This window comes from Pezoporus flaviventris, unplaced genomic scaffold (genome assembly GCF_033815535.1).
Source record: "Pezoporus flaviventris isolate CSIRO_AGI_PZ_B2104156 unplaced genomic scaffold, CSIRO_AGI_Pfla_v1 ptg000025l, whole genome shotgun sequence".
Classification (NCBI taxonomy): Eukaryota; Metazoa; Chordata; class Aves; order Psittaciformes; family Psittacidae; genus Pezoporus; species Pezoporus flaviventris.
Window position 1 is genome coordinate 25,567,171 of NW_026892573.1, and position 16,339 is coordinate 25,583,509.

General features: G+C 39.6%; 1 protein-coding gene across 3 annotated transcripts in view; it reads left to right on the forward strand.

Annotated features, from left to right (window-relative positions):
• Positions 1 to 16,339, forward strand: part of SLC36A4 (solute carrier family 36 member 4) — a 94,162-nt gene that overhangs the window by 70,751 nt on the left and 7,072 nt on the right. For 2 of the 3 annotated variants that reach the window (XM_061457897.1, XM_061457900.1), the window contains one exon: positions 7,033 to 11,189. The exons of the other annotated variant lie outside the window; for it this stretch is intronic. In XM_061457897.1, the coding sequence (XP_061313881.1) occupies positions 7,033 to 7,340 (308 nt within the window). In that variant the 3' untranslated portion in view covers positions 7,341 to 11,189. Of the gene's footprint in view, positions 1 to 7,032; positions 11,190 to 16,339 lie in introns of those variants that run through there. 3 annotated transcript variants of the gene reach the window in all.

Here is a 16,339-nt window from a genome sequence, read left to right on the forward strand (position 1 = left end):
TCTGCAGCCTCTCCACATCCTTTCTGTATATCAGGGTCCAAAAGCTAAACACATTACTCCGGGTGACAATTGCTGAGCAGAGTGGGATAGGCTTTCCAACAGCAGGCTTTCAAATGTCTGTCTTGTTTGATAAAAGAATAGAAAGGAATTGCTGGGTAATAACAGCTTGTGGTGTCTTCTGAACTGCCATTAGTCAAAATTAGCAATTTTTAAACTTTTATCCTGTTTTGTTTCCTCTACCTTTACCATGTGTAATGGGAAGCAAAGATATGCAGATGGACCCATATGAGAATGAAGTCTTTTGTGACTTCCTTGTAATGACTTCACCAGCCTACTGCAGTTAGGACTTTAAAGATCACTTGTCATAAAAAAGGTACACAGCCTTAAAATACCAGAGCAAAATTAAGAAAACGTGTATAGCATATTAAATAAATCACATGCTTGCAGTGTTACATTTTCACGTTTCTATTTGATTTTCTTTTTATGTGATTTTCCTTCCCCTGCCTTGTTGAAATATTGCCACTCACTCTGAAGAGGAGGATGCTTATAAATGGCTGAATGATCTGCTCACCTGGATATACTAACTAAATTCAAGTCATAAGTTGAAGGGTTGGATAAGACCTTGTCATTTACTCTTCTTCCTTATTATAGGACTTTCTTTCTTTACACTATATTCTCAAGTGCTTTGTCTCATTGAAAAAGAATCACCATGAGCATGTATAAGGTATCTTGTGATAACAAAAGGGAGGGATAAAATCTGAGCAATCCTTAGTACAGAAAGATTTCTTAGTTTCATTTGTAACAGATCCTTCAAGGTCTTTGTGATAGGATATCATAGATATCCTGTCTCATTGAGATCAAGTCTGAAGGAGCAATCATCTTCAATGTGTGCCTAATCTGTCCATATTCAGTGCAATTCAGTACATGTTCTTGTGCTACACTTCTTTGCTTTTCATCCAGTAACTGAAATTAAGTACTGTTTTTATGATTAACTATAATCAATATTATATATTTTATGCAAATGACATAAAATATATTCTACTTATTTACATTACTTATTTTAGTAAATATTTTAATAATGAAGTATAATTAACCAATAAACATGCTGGGTGATTCAGTCTATGGGGTACACACCAAACTTTCATTCACACAGATATGGAGTATTACCACCGAGGTATTGATATTTGTTGGTGAGGCAGAGCAGAATTTTGACCTCCTGTGTTTTCTGACCGTGTTAACAGTCCTCCATGGTGCTCTGTAGTGTTCGGCCATGCCTAACCTATAAAATGTGATTTTCTCTGACATGCTGTTTACATTCAAGATTGATCTAACCATCAGTTTTTGTTTATCCCCAAAAGCAAGTCAATACTGATCTACCTTGCTATAAGCCCCTTAAATCCACTTCAACTATAATTTTTCATCCTTTTTCTTTACTTGTGTTGGAAAATCCTCTTAGTCCATCCTGATACAGTTTTATATTACCCTTCTCCTGTGAGTATTGTCTTAATTCCTTTTTCTTGTTTCTTTCATGACTTTTTCTCTAAAGGAAAACTACTGAGAGAAAATTCTTCCCTGTCTGATCTAGAAAGAGCAGTATCATCTCTTCTACTTGACAAAACTTGTGGCAATTTTGTGCTCTTAAAAATTCACTTATTTTCTAAATTGATTCTTATACTGACAATGGGTAGATCAATGTTCTAACATTTGTTCCATGGTTATAATCGCATCCTTAAATCGATATTCACAAAGATCTTGGCAAGGAATCAACTACTCTTTCAATTTAGGTTGAGAGTAAAGCAGTGCTCCAACATCCAAATCAATGCTAAGGGAACAAACCCAGTGCAAGATCTTTCCTATACTTAAACAATTAAGTTAATTTTGTTTAACAAAAGTACTCCAAATTTGAATATTATACCATAAATATAGTCTGATCCAGAGCTAACGATGAAATCACTGCAGCAGGTTTTGTGACAGTAAAAAGGTAGGGGGGTTGATGAATTTCAAACATACCATAGTTCACTTTTTTGTGTTATTTTACACTGTTTTTAGTAATATGAAGACCATAGACAGCAAATGTACATAATTTCACCGGACAAGGCTGCCTAAGGAAGTTTTGAATGCTTCATCCCTGGCAGTGTTAAAGGCCAGGTTGGACAGGATTTTGAGCAGCCTGGTCTAGTGGAAGGTGTCCGTGCCCATGGTGGGGGGTTGAACTGGATGATCATAGGATCCTTTCCAACCCAAACCATTCTGTGCTTTCCACAAGAATATTCCAGTAAACTTTAACTAGTGAAAGCATTTTTATCAAAGTATGGAGATGGTATTACATACTGCGAAGATGTTTTTGTTGGCTTTATTAGTTGATCTAATGATGATGGCTAATTTTAGGCTTACCAGAAGTAAAATAAATACTAGCAATGATGTGACAATGAAATTTACTTACTGCTATTAGAAAGGGATAAGTGTTCACTGTCATGTGAAAAGGACATATTATTTGAGCGGTCTGTTTATTAGAAAAAAAAGACGAATATACGATTGCTGGCAATCAAAACAGTTTGATGTGAAATCAATAAATCTGATTATTTATTTTCTGTGGGATTACTGAATTAAAAGTGATTATCAAGACACATGTAAATTTAGTATTTTTTCCTAAGGATTGACCAGTGCAGTAAGCCCCAGCCTGCACCGAGCACACCTCTCCCTGAGCTGACTCTGAGGGAGATCGGTGCTTCTGACACATGGTGTTCCTGAATTTCCCTGTTCTGAGCTGCAGGCAGCTATGCACTTGGTAGTTGAGTTTCCGTGCATGATGAAGCAAGCTGCTCCCCCTGAACTTTACTTTGCAAGATGAAATGCCAACAAATTAAGATTAAAAACATCTGCAGATGACTGCAATTTTTGATGGATTTGGACTGCAGGCCATAATTCAGTACTTAATCTCCCTAAGGTTGGCAGCAGAGGAAGCTGAACCTCAACTAGCTTCTGCACGTGGCTCTCCCCGGGAAGCAAAGGCACTTGGCAGCTTGTTTTTCCTATATCATCAATCAACACAGCAGGCTTTAACTAACTTGTGCCTGAGACACCAGCTGTTGCAAAGCATTACTTTGGAAATGGATTGGTCATCCACTGCAGTGGGATTCTTATCTCTTTATGGGCAATATTTTTTAATTTACTTTTGATAGTTGCAGTAAATTCACAAGTTATTTATTAGCATGTCAGTAGTAATAATAGAACACGCCATATGCAATAAGTACTGATCATAACAAAGCCCTCTGCCTTTTCACAGCCCCAAATAAGCAGGCCAATTCAGATACTTCAGTACTACATCCAAGTATTTGCTTTTTATGAAAAGCTTTTAAGGTTGTGTGACATCAAGAGTGTGGCTTCCCATCTAGAAGGGGCTAAAATTTCACTGGGGACCAAAGTATTTAGTTTGTAGGGTGCTTAGCACTACTATTATTTGCATAATATGATACCTCATCTGAAATAAGCCAGAATTAATATATTTTTAAGCCATTTTACTTCAGAAATAAACCTCCCTGTGAATTATCACTTTTAAAATACTAATTTTAATCCAGTTTTGAATTATGATTAATGATCAATGATTTAAATTGATTTGGACTTAAATAGGATGTTGGCTCACCTTCAACACTGTCACTTTGTGCTATAGGGACATTTTTGTGAGACATTAGTATTGCACTGAGCGCATTATCACTTTCTAGGCTTAAAGGACATCATTCATGTCATTTTGAGTGATCATTTCATATTTTTATCGGTTGCAGGGAGCTTTTACTTTTCCCTACTAGCTGTAGGATTTTTACCAGCCTTCAGGCTGACTCATTAACCACTTGACTCATTAACCACTATTCTTTTGTCTAGTGAGTTTTTTACCCATCTGGTTTCCCTCCATCCAGATACAAGAATATTGTGGCAGGCAATATCAAAGACCTTTCTAAAATTAAGGTAAATGACATCTGTTGCTCTTCCCTCATCCATAAATCAAGTCATTGTACCAGTATCCATAAATCATTGGTCAAGCATGATTTATCGTACAGAAATCCATTTTCTGTTTCCAGACAATCTTTTCTCAAAAATGTGCTCCAAGATTATTTGCTCCTTGATTTTTTTCCAAGGACAAAAGTGAATCTGACTTGGCTGTATTTCCCTGGATTATACTTCTGGCCTTTCTTGACCCTTACTTTCCCCCAGCCACCAGGGATCTCCCCCAGTCTCCATGACCTTTCAAAGATAATATAGAGTTGTGCTAAAAGGACATTGGCCAGTTCTCTTAGAATCATAGACTAGTTAGAGTTGGAAAGGACCCTAAGATCATCTAGTTCCAACCCCCTGCTGCAGGTAGGGACACCTCACACTAGACCGTGTCTCCCAAGGCTCTGTCCAGCCTGGCCTTGAACACTGCTGAGGATGGAGCATTTACCACTTCTTTGGGCAACCCATTCCAGTGCCTCACCACCCTCACAGTAAAGAGCTTCTTCCTTATATCTAACCTGAACTTCCCCTGTTTAAGTTTAAACCCATTCCCCCTTGTCTTGAACTCTTTTGGATACAACCCATCATGTCCTGTATACCCTTATGGTTTGAGTTCTCTTAAGTAATCCCTGATTCAATCCTCATCCAGTGGTGATAGTTCTTGTTGAACATTTTCACTGATCACAGGGGCTGTTAGAATGACTGAGGCAAAGGCAACTCTGTTGTTTCCTTACTTCATGTAGTAATCAAAAGGTATATAATGAATTTTTTATTTTCAAGGGTGAGGACAAGACAAAATTCTTTATATAAAATTATTTTGACTTATTGTTGCCTGGGTCTTGCTTTTGCTGTGAGGCAACACATTAATCATGGATCACTGCTGACTTTCCTGTGACATAGCTTGATATATGTAACACATCCAAGGGAAAGACTGGGGAGTCTGGTGTGGTGATGGTGAGTGGAGGGAAACAGGACTTTGTAGCAGCATTAGAAGCAGCATGGCCAGCTCTTCAAGACATAGCCACTGCTCTCAACTCTTTTCTTCACCTCTGGGCCCTCCAGCAAAACCAGTAAACATTAAGTTTTGCTTGCACTGTTGGGAGCCCTTTAGCTGTCTCAGAACTGTAATTCATTTTAAGAGACTGAGAACAAGAGGACAGAAGTTCAATTGTAGACTGATTTCTGGTGGGTCCGTAAAAATAGGTGGCTGAAGGAAAGTGATTGACAGTGGGAACGGTGTCAGTACTGTAAAGGTATAGGATCATCCATTTAGAACTCAATCTTAGTGAATTTGGCTGCGTGCTTTACATTTGTTGAATCTAGCTGCATCTAGCAATTATTTACATTATTTCACTGAAGTATGTCTAAAGAGGTTTGTATGATAAAGTATCAGTAGCAAAGCTCAAACAAATTTACTGTAGAGACAAATAAATACAACATTTCAGGTGTAACAGCCCAACCAGATGTCATTTCTGAGCCCATGGATTGTAGTTAATTAAATGGTGAAATACAGTTGTGCATAATCAAGCATGTGCTGTGCCAGACACCTTGTGCTTGCTGGTTTTATGAAGATCACTTTGTGTTGCAGCTCATGCCTGCAGCATGAGAACGTTCCTTAGCGTCTCGCTGCCTGGTTTGCTTTGTATGTTGCCATCCAAAAGGGATGTTACCTCTGTTAAATCGCTGTTTATTCTGATGTCATTCTTTATGTATCTTTCTGCATAAGGAATAAAAAGAATGTAACTATAAAATCTTTTGTATACTGCTTTGAAGTCTGATGCAAAGTGCTGTAAAAAGTGAATTTACTTACATACATTTGAGAAATGGATATAGACAGTTCTGGGGAAGGGATGGATCTGCCTTTTCCTTGTACAGGTCATTATGGGTCTGCTGTGTGTTGGGACAGTGACCTGGATTACCTCTCATTGTAAAGAGTAAAGATGTTTCAGGTAAAGAAGCCATCTTCTCCTGTGTGAGTGTAGTCTTCCCTAGTAACATTGGACAAAGCAATCGTTGCAGTGTGAGGACAAATGATGTGAAGTACTTTCTGTCTCTGCATAGTGTGTGCTGCAGGAAGATAATGATAAAAGAGTTTTTCATTCCAAAGGGAATAAAGCCAAGCCATATGGTGTTTGTGGTTGTCTTGTGGGCAAGCTGTATCTCTTTATCTTTCACCTGTGAAAGTAGAATTTGTCACCTCATAGTATAAATGCAGTTTATCTTCTGTTTTGTTCCTTTTTCTCCTTAGTTTTTGTTTAGAGATTGAGCTGCTTTTTCAGCATGCTTTTTCAGAAATTCAGTTAAGGTTTTTTTTAACAGTTTTAAATCTGCCGCCATCTCTTATACTTCAGAAGAACACATTCAACATGTTCATTAGCTGAGAGTTTTACCAGACATTGCAAATACGCTTCTGCTGCCCTTTTAAGTTACTTACGGACTGTGCATTGCTGTGCAAGTTATAAAGCATGCTTGCCAGTCAGTCTGGTCTGAGTGCTCATCCTGTATTGTTCAGGCATTCACAGGGCCTGAATTTATGGCTTGAATGGAATTGTGGCTGCAAAAGTTAGAGAGGTGGGTACTTTGTGACTTCTATTAACTTTGGCATTTTTCCTTTCTCATTTTATTCAGCTTTGTCCTAGTTAATGTATAAACGTTTGGCATTTCCAGTCTTTAAATGTCATATTCATGCAGTGGAAGAAACTCTTTGTTTGATATTGAGTAGGTTCCATCGTAACAGTGGGATAGAAGACTTATCTTACCTATTTTTGAGTGTTAGGTGTTCCTGAGGTTACCTGAAGGACGCCTCTTTCTCTACCCGAGCTTCCTTTGGTCACAAGGTGCCTATCATGTATCTGTAGAATCACAAAGCATTAGTAAGCTATAGTCAAGACAAGTATATAGGGCATACCACTTGTAGCTGGAAAAACAGTGAATGATAAAACCTCTTAAACAGCCTGAACCACTACATGATGTGTTTGTCATGGTTTTGTTTTTCATGAGGATGTTGAGTCTGAAGCCACCATTGTTATTCTTGTGTTTCAGGTGCCGTAGCGGTTTTGATCCCTCGCCTAGACCTGGTGATTTCTTTTGTTGGAGCCGTCAGCAGCAGCACTCTGGCACTGATTCTGCCACCTCTGGTTGAAATCCTCACTTTCTACAAGGAAAACTTAAATTTATGGACAGTATTCAAAGACATCTTTATAGCTGTCATTGGAGTTGTTGGATTTTTAACAGGGACATATGTGACAGTTGAAGAAATCATTTATCCTGCATCCACAGTTCTGGCGAATGCAACAGAGAGCATCGCTGCAGATGTCAATGTTACAAACGTGGTGGCTGGTTTACAGTAATAACCAGGCACTGTGAACTTTATTCCTTAACAAGAAATCCTAGATGGATGGCAGACCTATGTATGGGACAAATTCCAATGGATTTTAAATGAATTTTTGAAAAATAGCATGCAGCCTTTTCTTACTCTCTTGCTTGTTGTTTCCTTCATTCCTTCCCATCTGCTACCTGAATTAACTCCTTTGTTCCCAGCCTCTGCTCATGTAGTGAAAAACTGAATTGATGTCAGGATTTAAAGTACATACATGAAAATAGGAAGGAAACATGATTTTAGGTTATTTGCAAGAAAAGAAAGATTCTTTTAATAAGGAAGTCAGGATTCCTTCTTTGTCAGAAAAGATGGAAGTCAGCCCATTCATCATATCCAGGCAGCAAGTCTAGGCATAACTGTTTTCACTCCAGCTCTGTTGTAAGGGTTGGAGTGGGAGTTCGGTAATGCATGGACCTTCTCTTGCTGCCTCTGATGGGGTGAAGTGCACCCCAGTGAACCAGGGGCACTGCGTTTGTAAAAAAGAGCAGCTGTGTTTTTCATTGCCTTTCCGGGGACTTGAATGTATGCTGTGCAGAAGTTCTTGGGTAGCTGCAGTTGCCTGGCTCTGGTTCCTGGGAGTCACTATGTCTGGAATCAGTGTACTGTGCAGAATGACTGTGACTCTTGTTCAGTCTTTTCACATTGGCTCCAATGGGGGCGTTTCAAGCAATTGGAGGGACCAAGCCATCTGTGGCTAGTGTAGCAGGCTACTGCTACTGGTGGGTTACATGACAGTAAGCATAAAGGCGTTTCTTTCATGCTGACCATCTTAATGTCCAAGCTGAAGAATGGACAAGACTGTAGGGTAAGGTTTAGAGGTAAAGAATGGACCTTTTATTAGGCTAAAAGTTAGCTAGTTAGGAGTGTTCTTGCCACCTTTTGTGATCTGTTACTGTATGTTCCTGTACCATGAGATGTTCAGCATGCCAGACCCCTGCTCCAGGGAAATGGCAACTGTGATGCTCAGCAGAGCCACAGAGGTCTGACTGTCAGAGCAGCTTAAAAGATTCACAATGTTAATTTCTGTATGAGAAAGGAAAATATGAGACAAAACTTTCTAGAATGGAGCTTTTGCCATACTTTCTTACATAAAAGGTATGAGTTATTCGTGAAAGAGCTTATGATTCCACAGCACTGTGAGCTGGGGGGGTCACCAGGGATGTCTGTTTTGAAGCCCTTACTTCAAGCACACCACCTGCCTGCAGGTTTTCTGAAGAAGTGACTCAGGACTTGCTTTCAACTACTGGTGCTCTGTGGAGAGGTACAGTTTATGAGACCTAGGGTGTACATGTGAAAATACAGTATTTTTTAGAAAGCGGTTATATATCCCCTTGAATTTTGAATGAAAAAATGCAGGATGTTGTTTCTCAGAGCAATATTTCTTTCACAATGCAAAAACATTGCATGATAAGCAGTTTATTTTTGTACATTAGGTAACTGCTGTCCTGACCATTTTTTACACCATTTCTTGAGCCTTGATTTCAGCTATACAAATGCATGAAATACTGTTTGGATTATTTTATCTGTTACTAGAAGTCTGTAGACTGCCTTTCTATAGACTGCCTATCTATATTTCTATTGGAACACATAGTCATTATTTTAGCATTCTTACATTCTGCCTTAAATAGGATCTGACATGCCCGTTACTGATTTGTGCTTCTTTTGTCTATTTTGGAAGGAAAAAAAGAACAAGTTGATGAGCCAGTAATTGAGTCAAAATGAGATTTGTTCGCCAAGTCTGCAACGCCAAGTTCCCAACTGGAATCCTGACTTTTCAGGGTCCATGTTTGGCTTTTGGGCTTATACTTCATAGATGACTTCAACTCCAAATGATAAAGCTATATTTTTGGGTCTTGTTTTCTAAAAGCACTATATTTTGTACGATAACAGAACTGTATTTATCATGCTCATTCTTGTTATGAAGAAATTTCTTTTTCTAAGAAATATTTTTAATGGTAACATTCCCCCCAAGAAATATGGTATGCCAAAATCTCTCTACTGTATTTGTACAAATTAAGGTAGAAATGTGTTACATTTTGCTTGCCTTCAGTATATTTCTCAGAACTACTGAAACACATTACAGTGCTAGAGTAATATAATGCTTTATACATCTATATATTTTCCCTTCAGAATGTTTCCCCAAGTTATCTACCATGTGGTGACTGTATTTCAGCACTTTCATCTCCATCTTGATGAGGGCATTTCTGACAAAGATTTATTTTAACATGTAGTTCAAACTGTCTTTGTTTGTTCAAGCTAATAGATACAGTAATGTTCATTTTCATTGTAGCATGGGTAAAGTTAAATACTTGGCAGGCACTTTAAAGGGATGAGTCTCTGCAGGTACGATACTTCAGAATAAACCTTTCATATGAAAGTGCCACAGAGGAACAAACACAGGTAGTTAGAGAAGCAAAAGGTCACTTCAGCTTTTCATCTTAAAGTTTTTTTAGTCTTTAAACTGTTTTAAAAGACATTGAATCTAAGCATTTCCATCTGTTTCATAATGCATCTGTTGTTTACCTGAACCATACATTGCATGCTGATCATAGAATGTATTTCTGTGCAGCATATTTTACTTGACATTTAAATACTTCTACATGGAACATTTTTAGTAGGTCTGGTAAGATTAAAATGCAGGTCATTTTTTCTTGTTACTTTTGCATCTTTCCACCTGTGTGTGTTTGGAGAATAAAGGACTGTCATATCCATTCATACCATCTGTTCTGCATCAATTGTCTCATACTGAGCAGCTCTGAGAAGGTGCTTCTGACAGGGTGCAGAAAGACTTGACCACTCAGAGTTAGTAACAGTGCAAGTGACATGGTACTGTTAATGAAGCTTTGCTGAACTGGGTATCTACAACCTAAATAGGCAGCCTTGGTACCCAGGTGAATGCAGCAGATCAATCTGTAAGTCAGGCAAGTTGTTGAGAAGCTTGCTAGGTTTGAGGAATCTAATCTTTGCCATCAAACTATGGATAACCTGGCTCAAATACAAACCCTTACACATCTTACTGCTGTGTCTGACCAGGGTGCAGCCTGTCAAGGAGCAGATCTTCAAACCGGTGCATTGCCGTTGACTGACCAGGTATGACGTAGTGTGTCTGTGCAGTGGGTCAGTGTTCTCATGTCTAGCAATGTTGTATCTTTTGAATCTTTAAAATGTTTATTAATATATTTTGCACAATGTCAATTTTCTCCTACAGTGTAGGACTTCTGTTACTTTAACACTCATACAGTGCATTTGCATGGCCTGCTCTTTCAGATAGAAAGAGTCAGGAATCAGTGTATCTTGCTTTGGATGAGATTAAAATGTCATGTAGTAAAAAACTACTAAGTCTGAATAATAAGAGAGTTCCTGTGAAACATTGCCAAAGATTTAAAAGAGGAAATTCTGACAGAAACCTCTTCTGAATAATAAGAGTGTTCATTCAGCTTTTAAAGTACTGTAATATAAATTGCAAGTTAAGACGCAGGGAGTGAAACTGAGAGATTTAATAGGTATGGTTTACATGAATATGTATATAAGATGGAAACATACTTTAGCACAAGGTAAATTAAACTGAAAAATGTATGTGATTGGCTTATGTTCCTGACAAGGAACAGAAGGCTATTATATACTGTACATGCACTCATATTTTCCAATATAATATTGTTAACAGTTTTAATGTAATTTAATAATTAGCTGCACTATAAGCAACTGGATCATTTTCTTGTCTGTAACTGTTCATACTCAAATATTGGGCAAGTAAGAGGGGGGTTTGCGTAATGTTCTGTAACTTAAATCTTCTGTATCAATAAAGATTACAGTAATATTACCCTGCTAACTCACTGTTATCCTGCCTGTCACTGCTACTACATCACTAGACGAAATAGCTGTCTTAATGCAGAATTTACCTTTGAAGTTATCCAAGGAATGGCAAGTGAGTGCCTTGAGGCGGTCAGACAAGATCAAGAGCTATCTTTTCATTGATAATGAATCTCATTTCAGTGTCGCATAGGCAGTCCTGAAAAATCCCACCTCCACCCCAAGGTTTTTCATGAGGGCACAGGTAAAGTGAGGCTTCTGCATCTTTTTAGAGGTGCTTTAGTAAGTTCGTTAATGTCTAAATGTACGAAGGGAGCCACAGGCTGAGGGCCTCTCTGGCACCAGTGGGAAGTGTATTTTGGGGTTGCACTTAGGCATTTAGGGCAGGAGCCTAAGGTGGGAAGGGAAAGGATCAAAGTGTTTTGGGAAAAGTGGAGTTCTATGATTGTATTAATGTAGACATAAAGGGGGCCAGTTAATCACATGTGAGCTGGGGATGGTCAGTAGAGGTGTCTCTCTGTCCATGTCTGTGCCTGACCAGTTCAGTCTTTCCTGTCTTCTGACTAAACTCCATTTATAACTGGTTTCTTCAGTGTCAGCAGCTGGAGACTGAATGTCTAAAACCAGAAGCTGGAGAGCTTGATAATGTGTCTCTATATATGTACATGTGTGTATATGTGCGTATATGTGTATATGTTTTTTCCATTAACAGCCTTTCATCCTGATCAGCCAGAGAGGGGAAATGGATCAGGCCATTGGTGCTGTTTGTGAGAGCACTGTGATTCCAGTGTGTGTTGATCTTTGTTGCTGGCCGTGTGCATTTGGTCCTGTGTAGTGTATGTGTGTGTACACATACATACCTGTGCTTACTGGCAATTTGTACTGTGGGTTGGATTGCTCAGGTTTGGCCTTTCTCTGATTTTGCAGTCACGGGTGCCCAGCACACCTTTTCTTTAGACAACAGCTTCTTTAGTGTTTTTTAAACAGCTCAATAGCTCTTTACATTTGTGGATGTGGAATTTTGGGAAGTGCTTTTCATGGCTTCTGTGGATAATTTGTGCTGGACAATCTTTGACTCCTAGCCTGATGGATTGGTTTGACTTTGAGAGTGAACTCAAAACTACTGAAGCACGTGAAGTCTTTCTGGTTCTGTTCTAACTTAGGCACTCAGAAACAAAGTTTTGTTTTGGAAGGACTCCCATCTGTATCTGCCCAGGCACACATAGGGAGAATTGATTCTGTATCTCAGTTTTCAGAAGCTTTCCTAAACGGTATATTGTAAACACCCCAGAACTCAACTGTATCTTTGATATATCTATTCCTCTAAATGTTGAGATAGAAATGCCATTGGAAAGTTCAGAGTTTTTTCATTTTTTGGACCATTTTCATACCCAATACAATTGCTTTGCAGAATAGAACGGTTTTTTGGTTGTTTTCAACTGCCAGCCTTGAGAAACCAAAGCCCAGTGCTCTATTTTTCATACTTCATCATGCTTAATAAAATCCCTGGCAGTGTCCAAGGCCAGGTTGGACAGAGCTTTAAGCAACCTGGTCTAATCGATGTCCCTGCTCAACACATTTGCCTCGTGACTGATGGCTTGGTCTCAGGTTTCTTTATTCATTGGAGGATTCAGGATTTGCCACTTCTGTTTAGCCCAGCTGTTGTCAGAATTTATAACCAGCCCATACCAGTTGCAGCAGGCAAGTAGCAGCCTTCTAATTGAAAGAGTCCAAAAGCTCAGTTTTGGACATTCATCCCCCAACACGTAGTAACACCTACTTATCTGCCTCCTCTCCACATTCACAGTTTAAGCTATTTTTTGCCTACAGCACAGGCACTAAATGTCCTGCCAAGTCTTACAAAGTTGCTCAAGGCACTGGGCAGAAAATCTCATCTCCTGGCATGCCCTGAAATAACCTGAGACGCTAATGGAAAGTTTGGCTTAGACAGCCTGAAGCTCTTCATTACAGGACTTCATGAAAGAAGGTGCCCTGGGGTCTGATTCTCAAGTCACCAAAGTCAAAGACTCGGCCAGAGTGGGATGTGGCTCTCTTGTGGAAAACCCACCATTTGGGCTGCGGAGGTTGGAGGAGAACAGGAAGAGTGTGGGGCCATGTCTCAGGTGAAGTGCAGCTGCAGAAGCTGAGATGAAGATCGGGGCTGGAAGCTGGAAAGCCTTTCTGGATGCAGTCCAAGTGCATCAGGACATCCTCCCGTGGCGACCGTACTGATCTGCTGTTGAGAAAATCCCACAGCAGCAAGCAGTGGCCCCAGCTCTTCCCTAAGACCTTTACAGGCTCTTTCTGGACTCCCCACCTTCCCCCCCCCCCCCCATTTTTTGCAGCCTCAGACTACTGCTGGATCTGTCTTCATTCACTAAATCTGCATCAGACAGTCAAGCTCTTGTTCTTCCTGAGACTACCCCCCCCATTCAGCTCACAGCTGCTGTTCCCATCAGTTTCCACCAGCTCAGCTGATGATCTTTCCTCTTTAAAAATGCATTCATTGTACTTGTGTAACAGGCCTTGCCTTGCACTATCACATGCAGTGCCAGTTCCTATTTACAGCTTCTGTGATTTTGTCCTGTAAATGTTGGCATTTTCTTGTTTTGGAGGTAATGCTGCAGTTTGTAAGGAGCTTGTCGGGCATTTTAATACTGGTCCTGGGCCTCTCCATTGGAGGTGTTTTATTCATAGTATGGAGCTTTTTTCCTTTATTATATTCAAAGTGCAAAGTTAAAGTACAGCAGGATGACCCTTTTTCTATGTCCTGAATTATAACACTCCTAATTTTTGATACAGAACAGGGCAGTGAATCCTGGTACTGCTGGAGGCCAGGCTGGCATCGTGATTTTCCAACCGCAGTTGTTGTTCAGCCTAAAGAGACATGATCCTTTACAGGCATTACAATGCCAATAAAATTTGTTAATTCAAGTGCAATGTATTTCTTCTGGGGCTGAGACAGGTGAAATGTGCAGTTTGTCCTGCAGTGAGGTGAACTGCCCAGTGGCAAGAAACAAGACTGGCTTGCCTGGACTCTTCCTTCAGACAGTGTAACTTCTGGTTTTGCAGTGGTTGTTCACTGCTGTATTTCACACTTCACTGTCACATCTCTGTAAGAGAAATAGCTTCTTTATTTTGGTTGAGACTGTACAGTTTACCTCTCCTCCTCTGTGCTATGTTAGAGTTTGGTACCTTTCTTTCTGGTTTCTTTTTTCTCTCTTTCCCTTCTTCTTTGCTACCAAAGGAAGGCACTTCAAGATCAGGAATGCAATGTATTCCTATCAAAAGAACAAAACTAGAGGGGCAATTACCCAGATCTGTCTGAATTACAGGCTCTGTTTTGCAATATCTCAAGTCAGACATGCAAGTGAGATTCCCCAGGTCTGGTAGTTACTTTTCAGAACCTTGGTTTATATTCACGCATTTGTACTTGGGAAGGGAGCATCCATCAGATAATTATGGCAGATGTTCAATGCTCTGTGTACATAAATGTGGGTATGGGTGGCTCCCTTCAGGCAATGTTTGCTGCAAGATACAGATATTTATTGCTTTTTGCCTTCCCCATACTATACATCCTCCTGTGTAAAACAGTATTTTCATCTCATGTTCAATTGCCTCCGTCAAACTCTGGCAGGCAATGTAATTTACTGTTTGCTCCATCGATGTAATGAAGAAATGTTACTGCTGTGTTTTACAAAATAGCTACCTCCTGTTTATTTGTATCTTCCTTTTTAACAGAAAGTTAGAACATCGTAGAAACTTTTGGTAAGGCTCCTCTCCATTTTTCCTGAACTCCATCGGGGATACAGAGTCATGCTGCCATATATATCCTGCCATCCTCTGGCAGATATATAACTAGCAAAGGATAATGTGCATCTAAAGCCTCTATGCTGCTTTGATGATTTCATCTGCAAGTGTAGCTTCACTCTTCAATACTTAGTTCATGAATGAGCACTGCTTTCTGCAGCCATGTGAGGAGCTCCTGGCTTAACTATAGTTTGAAATATTTAGGGATGCTTCAACTTGTGCTGCAAAAGTGGTGCAGTGCAGTGCAAGGGGCTCCATGCACAGCCCTTGGCATATATTGGACAAGGACCTGCAGATCTTGGCCTGTCCTTTTCTCTTTCTTTCTCACTGATGTACAAAACATTCTCCCTGTTCCTGCAGCAGTAGCTGGTGGGATTGCTCAGGTTTAGGATGGAAACTCTATGCTCAGGGCTAGTTTGATGATCCTATTGTGTATCTGAATGTAGTTTGAAAGCAGAAACAGAAGATACATAAGACATCTAGCTCAGCAGTTAACTGTTGCTTGGAAATATATGTACCCCTGCTTTGTCTAGTTTAGTCATAAATATCCAGAAGATGGAAGTTTGGAAGCTCTTATCCATCCCAGTGCCTCTCTGTCAGCAGATCCTGATTAAGGCTGCTTGAACTGTGCATTGAGCACACATTTCTCTTTTGAGCTGACCCTTCTTTACCCCTCTTGTTAATCTCCTGCCTCCTCACCGAACGCTGCTGTTAGCATCTGCGTTTTAAATAATGTCTTTAATTGGAGACTGATAAACGCATTCAAACTTTTCTGTAATAACTGCACTACCTACAGCTCACAAACCTGAGCATTCTTTTTCTACCTTTTCTATTAAATCAGTTTTCACTGGACCTGTAATACCTATAGACACAAAATAAATATCTACAAGGCATAACGCACTTCAGGATAATGACAGGCTGCTGAACAGCCTCTCAGGCAATGTAAGGAAAAACCTGCAGAATGTATTTTCCAACATGCTGTGTTAATGCACAGAAAACATACTTCTGCTTTGCTGATTTCACTTCACACTTTGCAGAGTTTAACTGCATTTGCAAAAACCCATGAAAAGTTATATAGCTTAGGAGTACGAGTAAGGGACTAAGACCTCTTCTTTTGCTCATTACTGGATAATTCAGCTGTTGGAGCAGAAATGTGTGTGTATTAATAAAACATATAACAGATTTGTAAGCCTAGGCAGGAAGTGTTGGTTTCCTTCTCAGTTTGGCTAGAGACTGAAATAAGAAAAGGAGCTGCTGTGAAAGTGTAAAGGCAACAATATTCACATATTCATATAGCTTAAAGATGAAAAAGGTATCCAGAGATCACCAAACCCAAGCCTGGTGCACTGC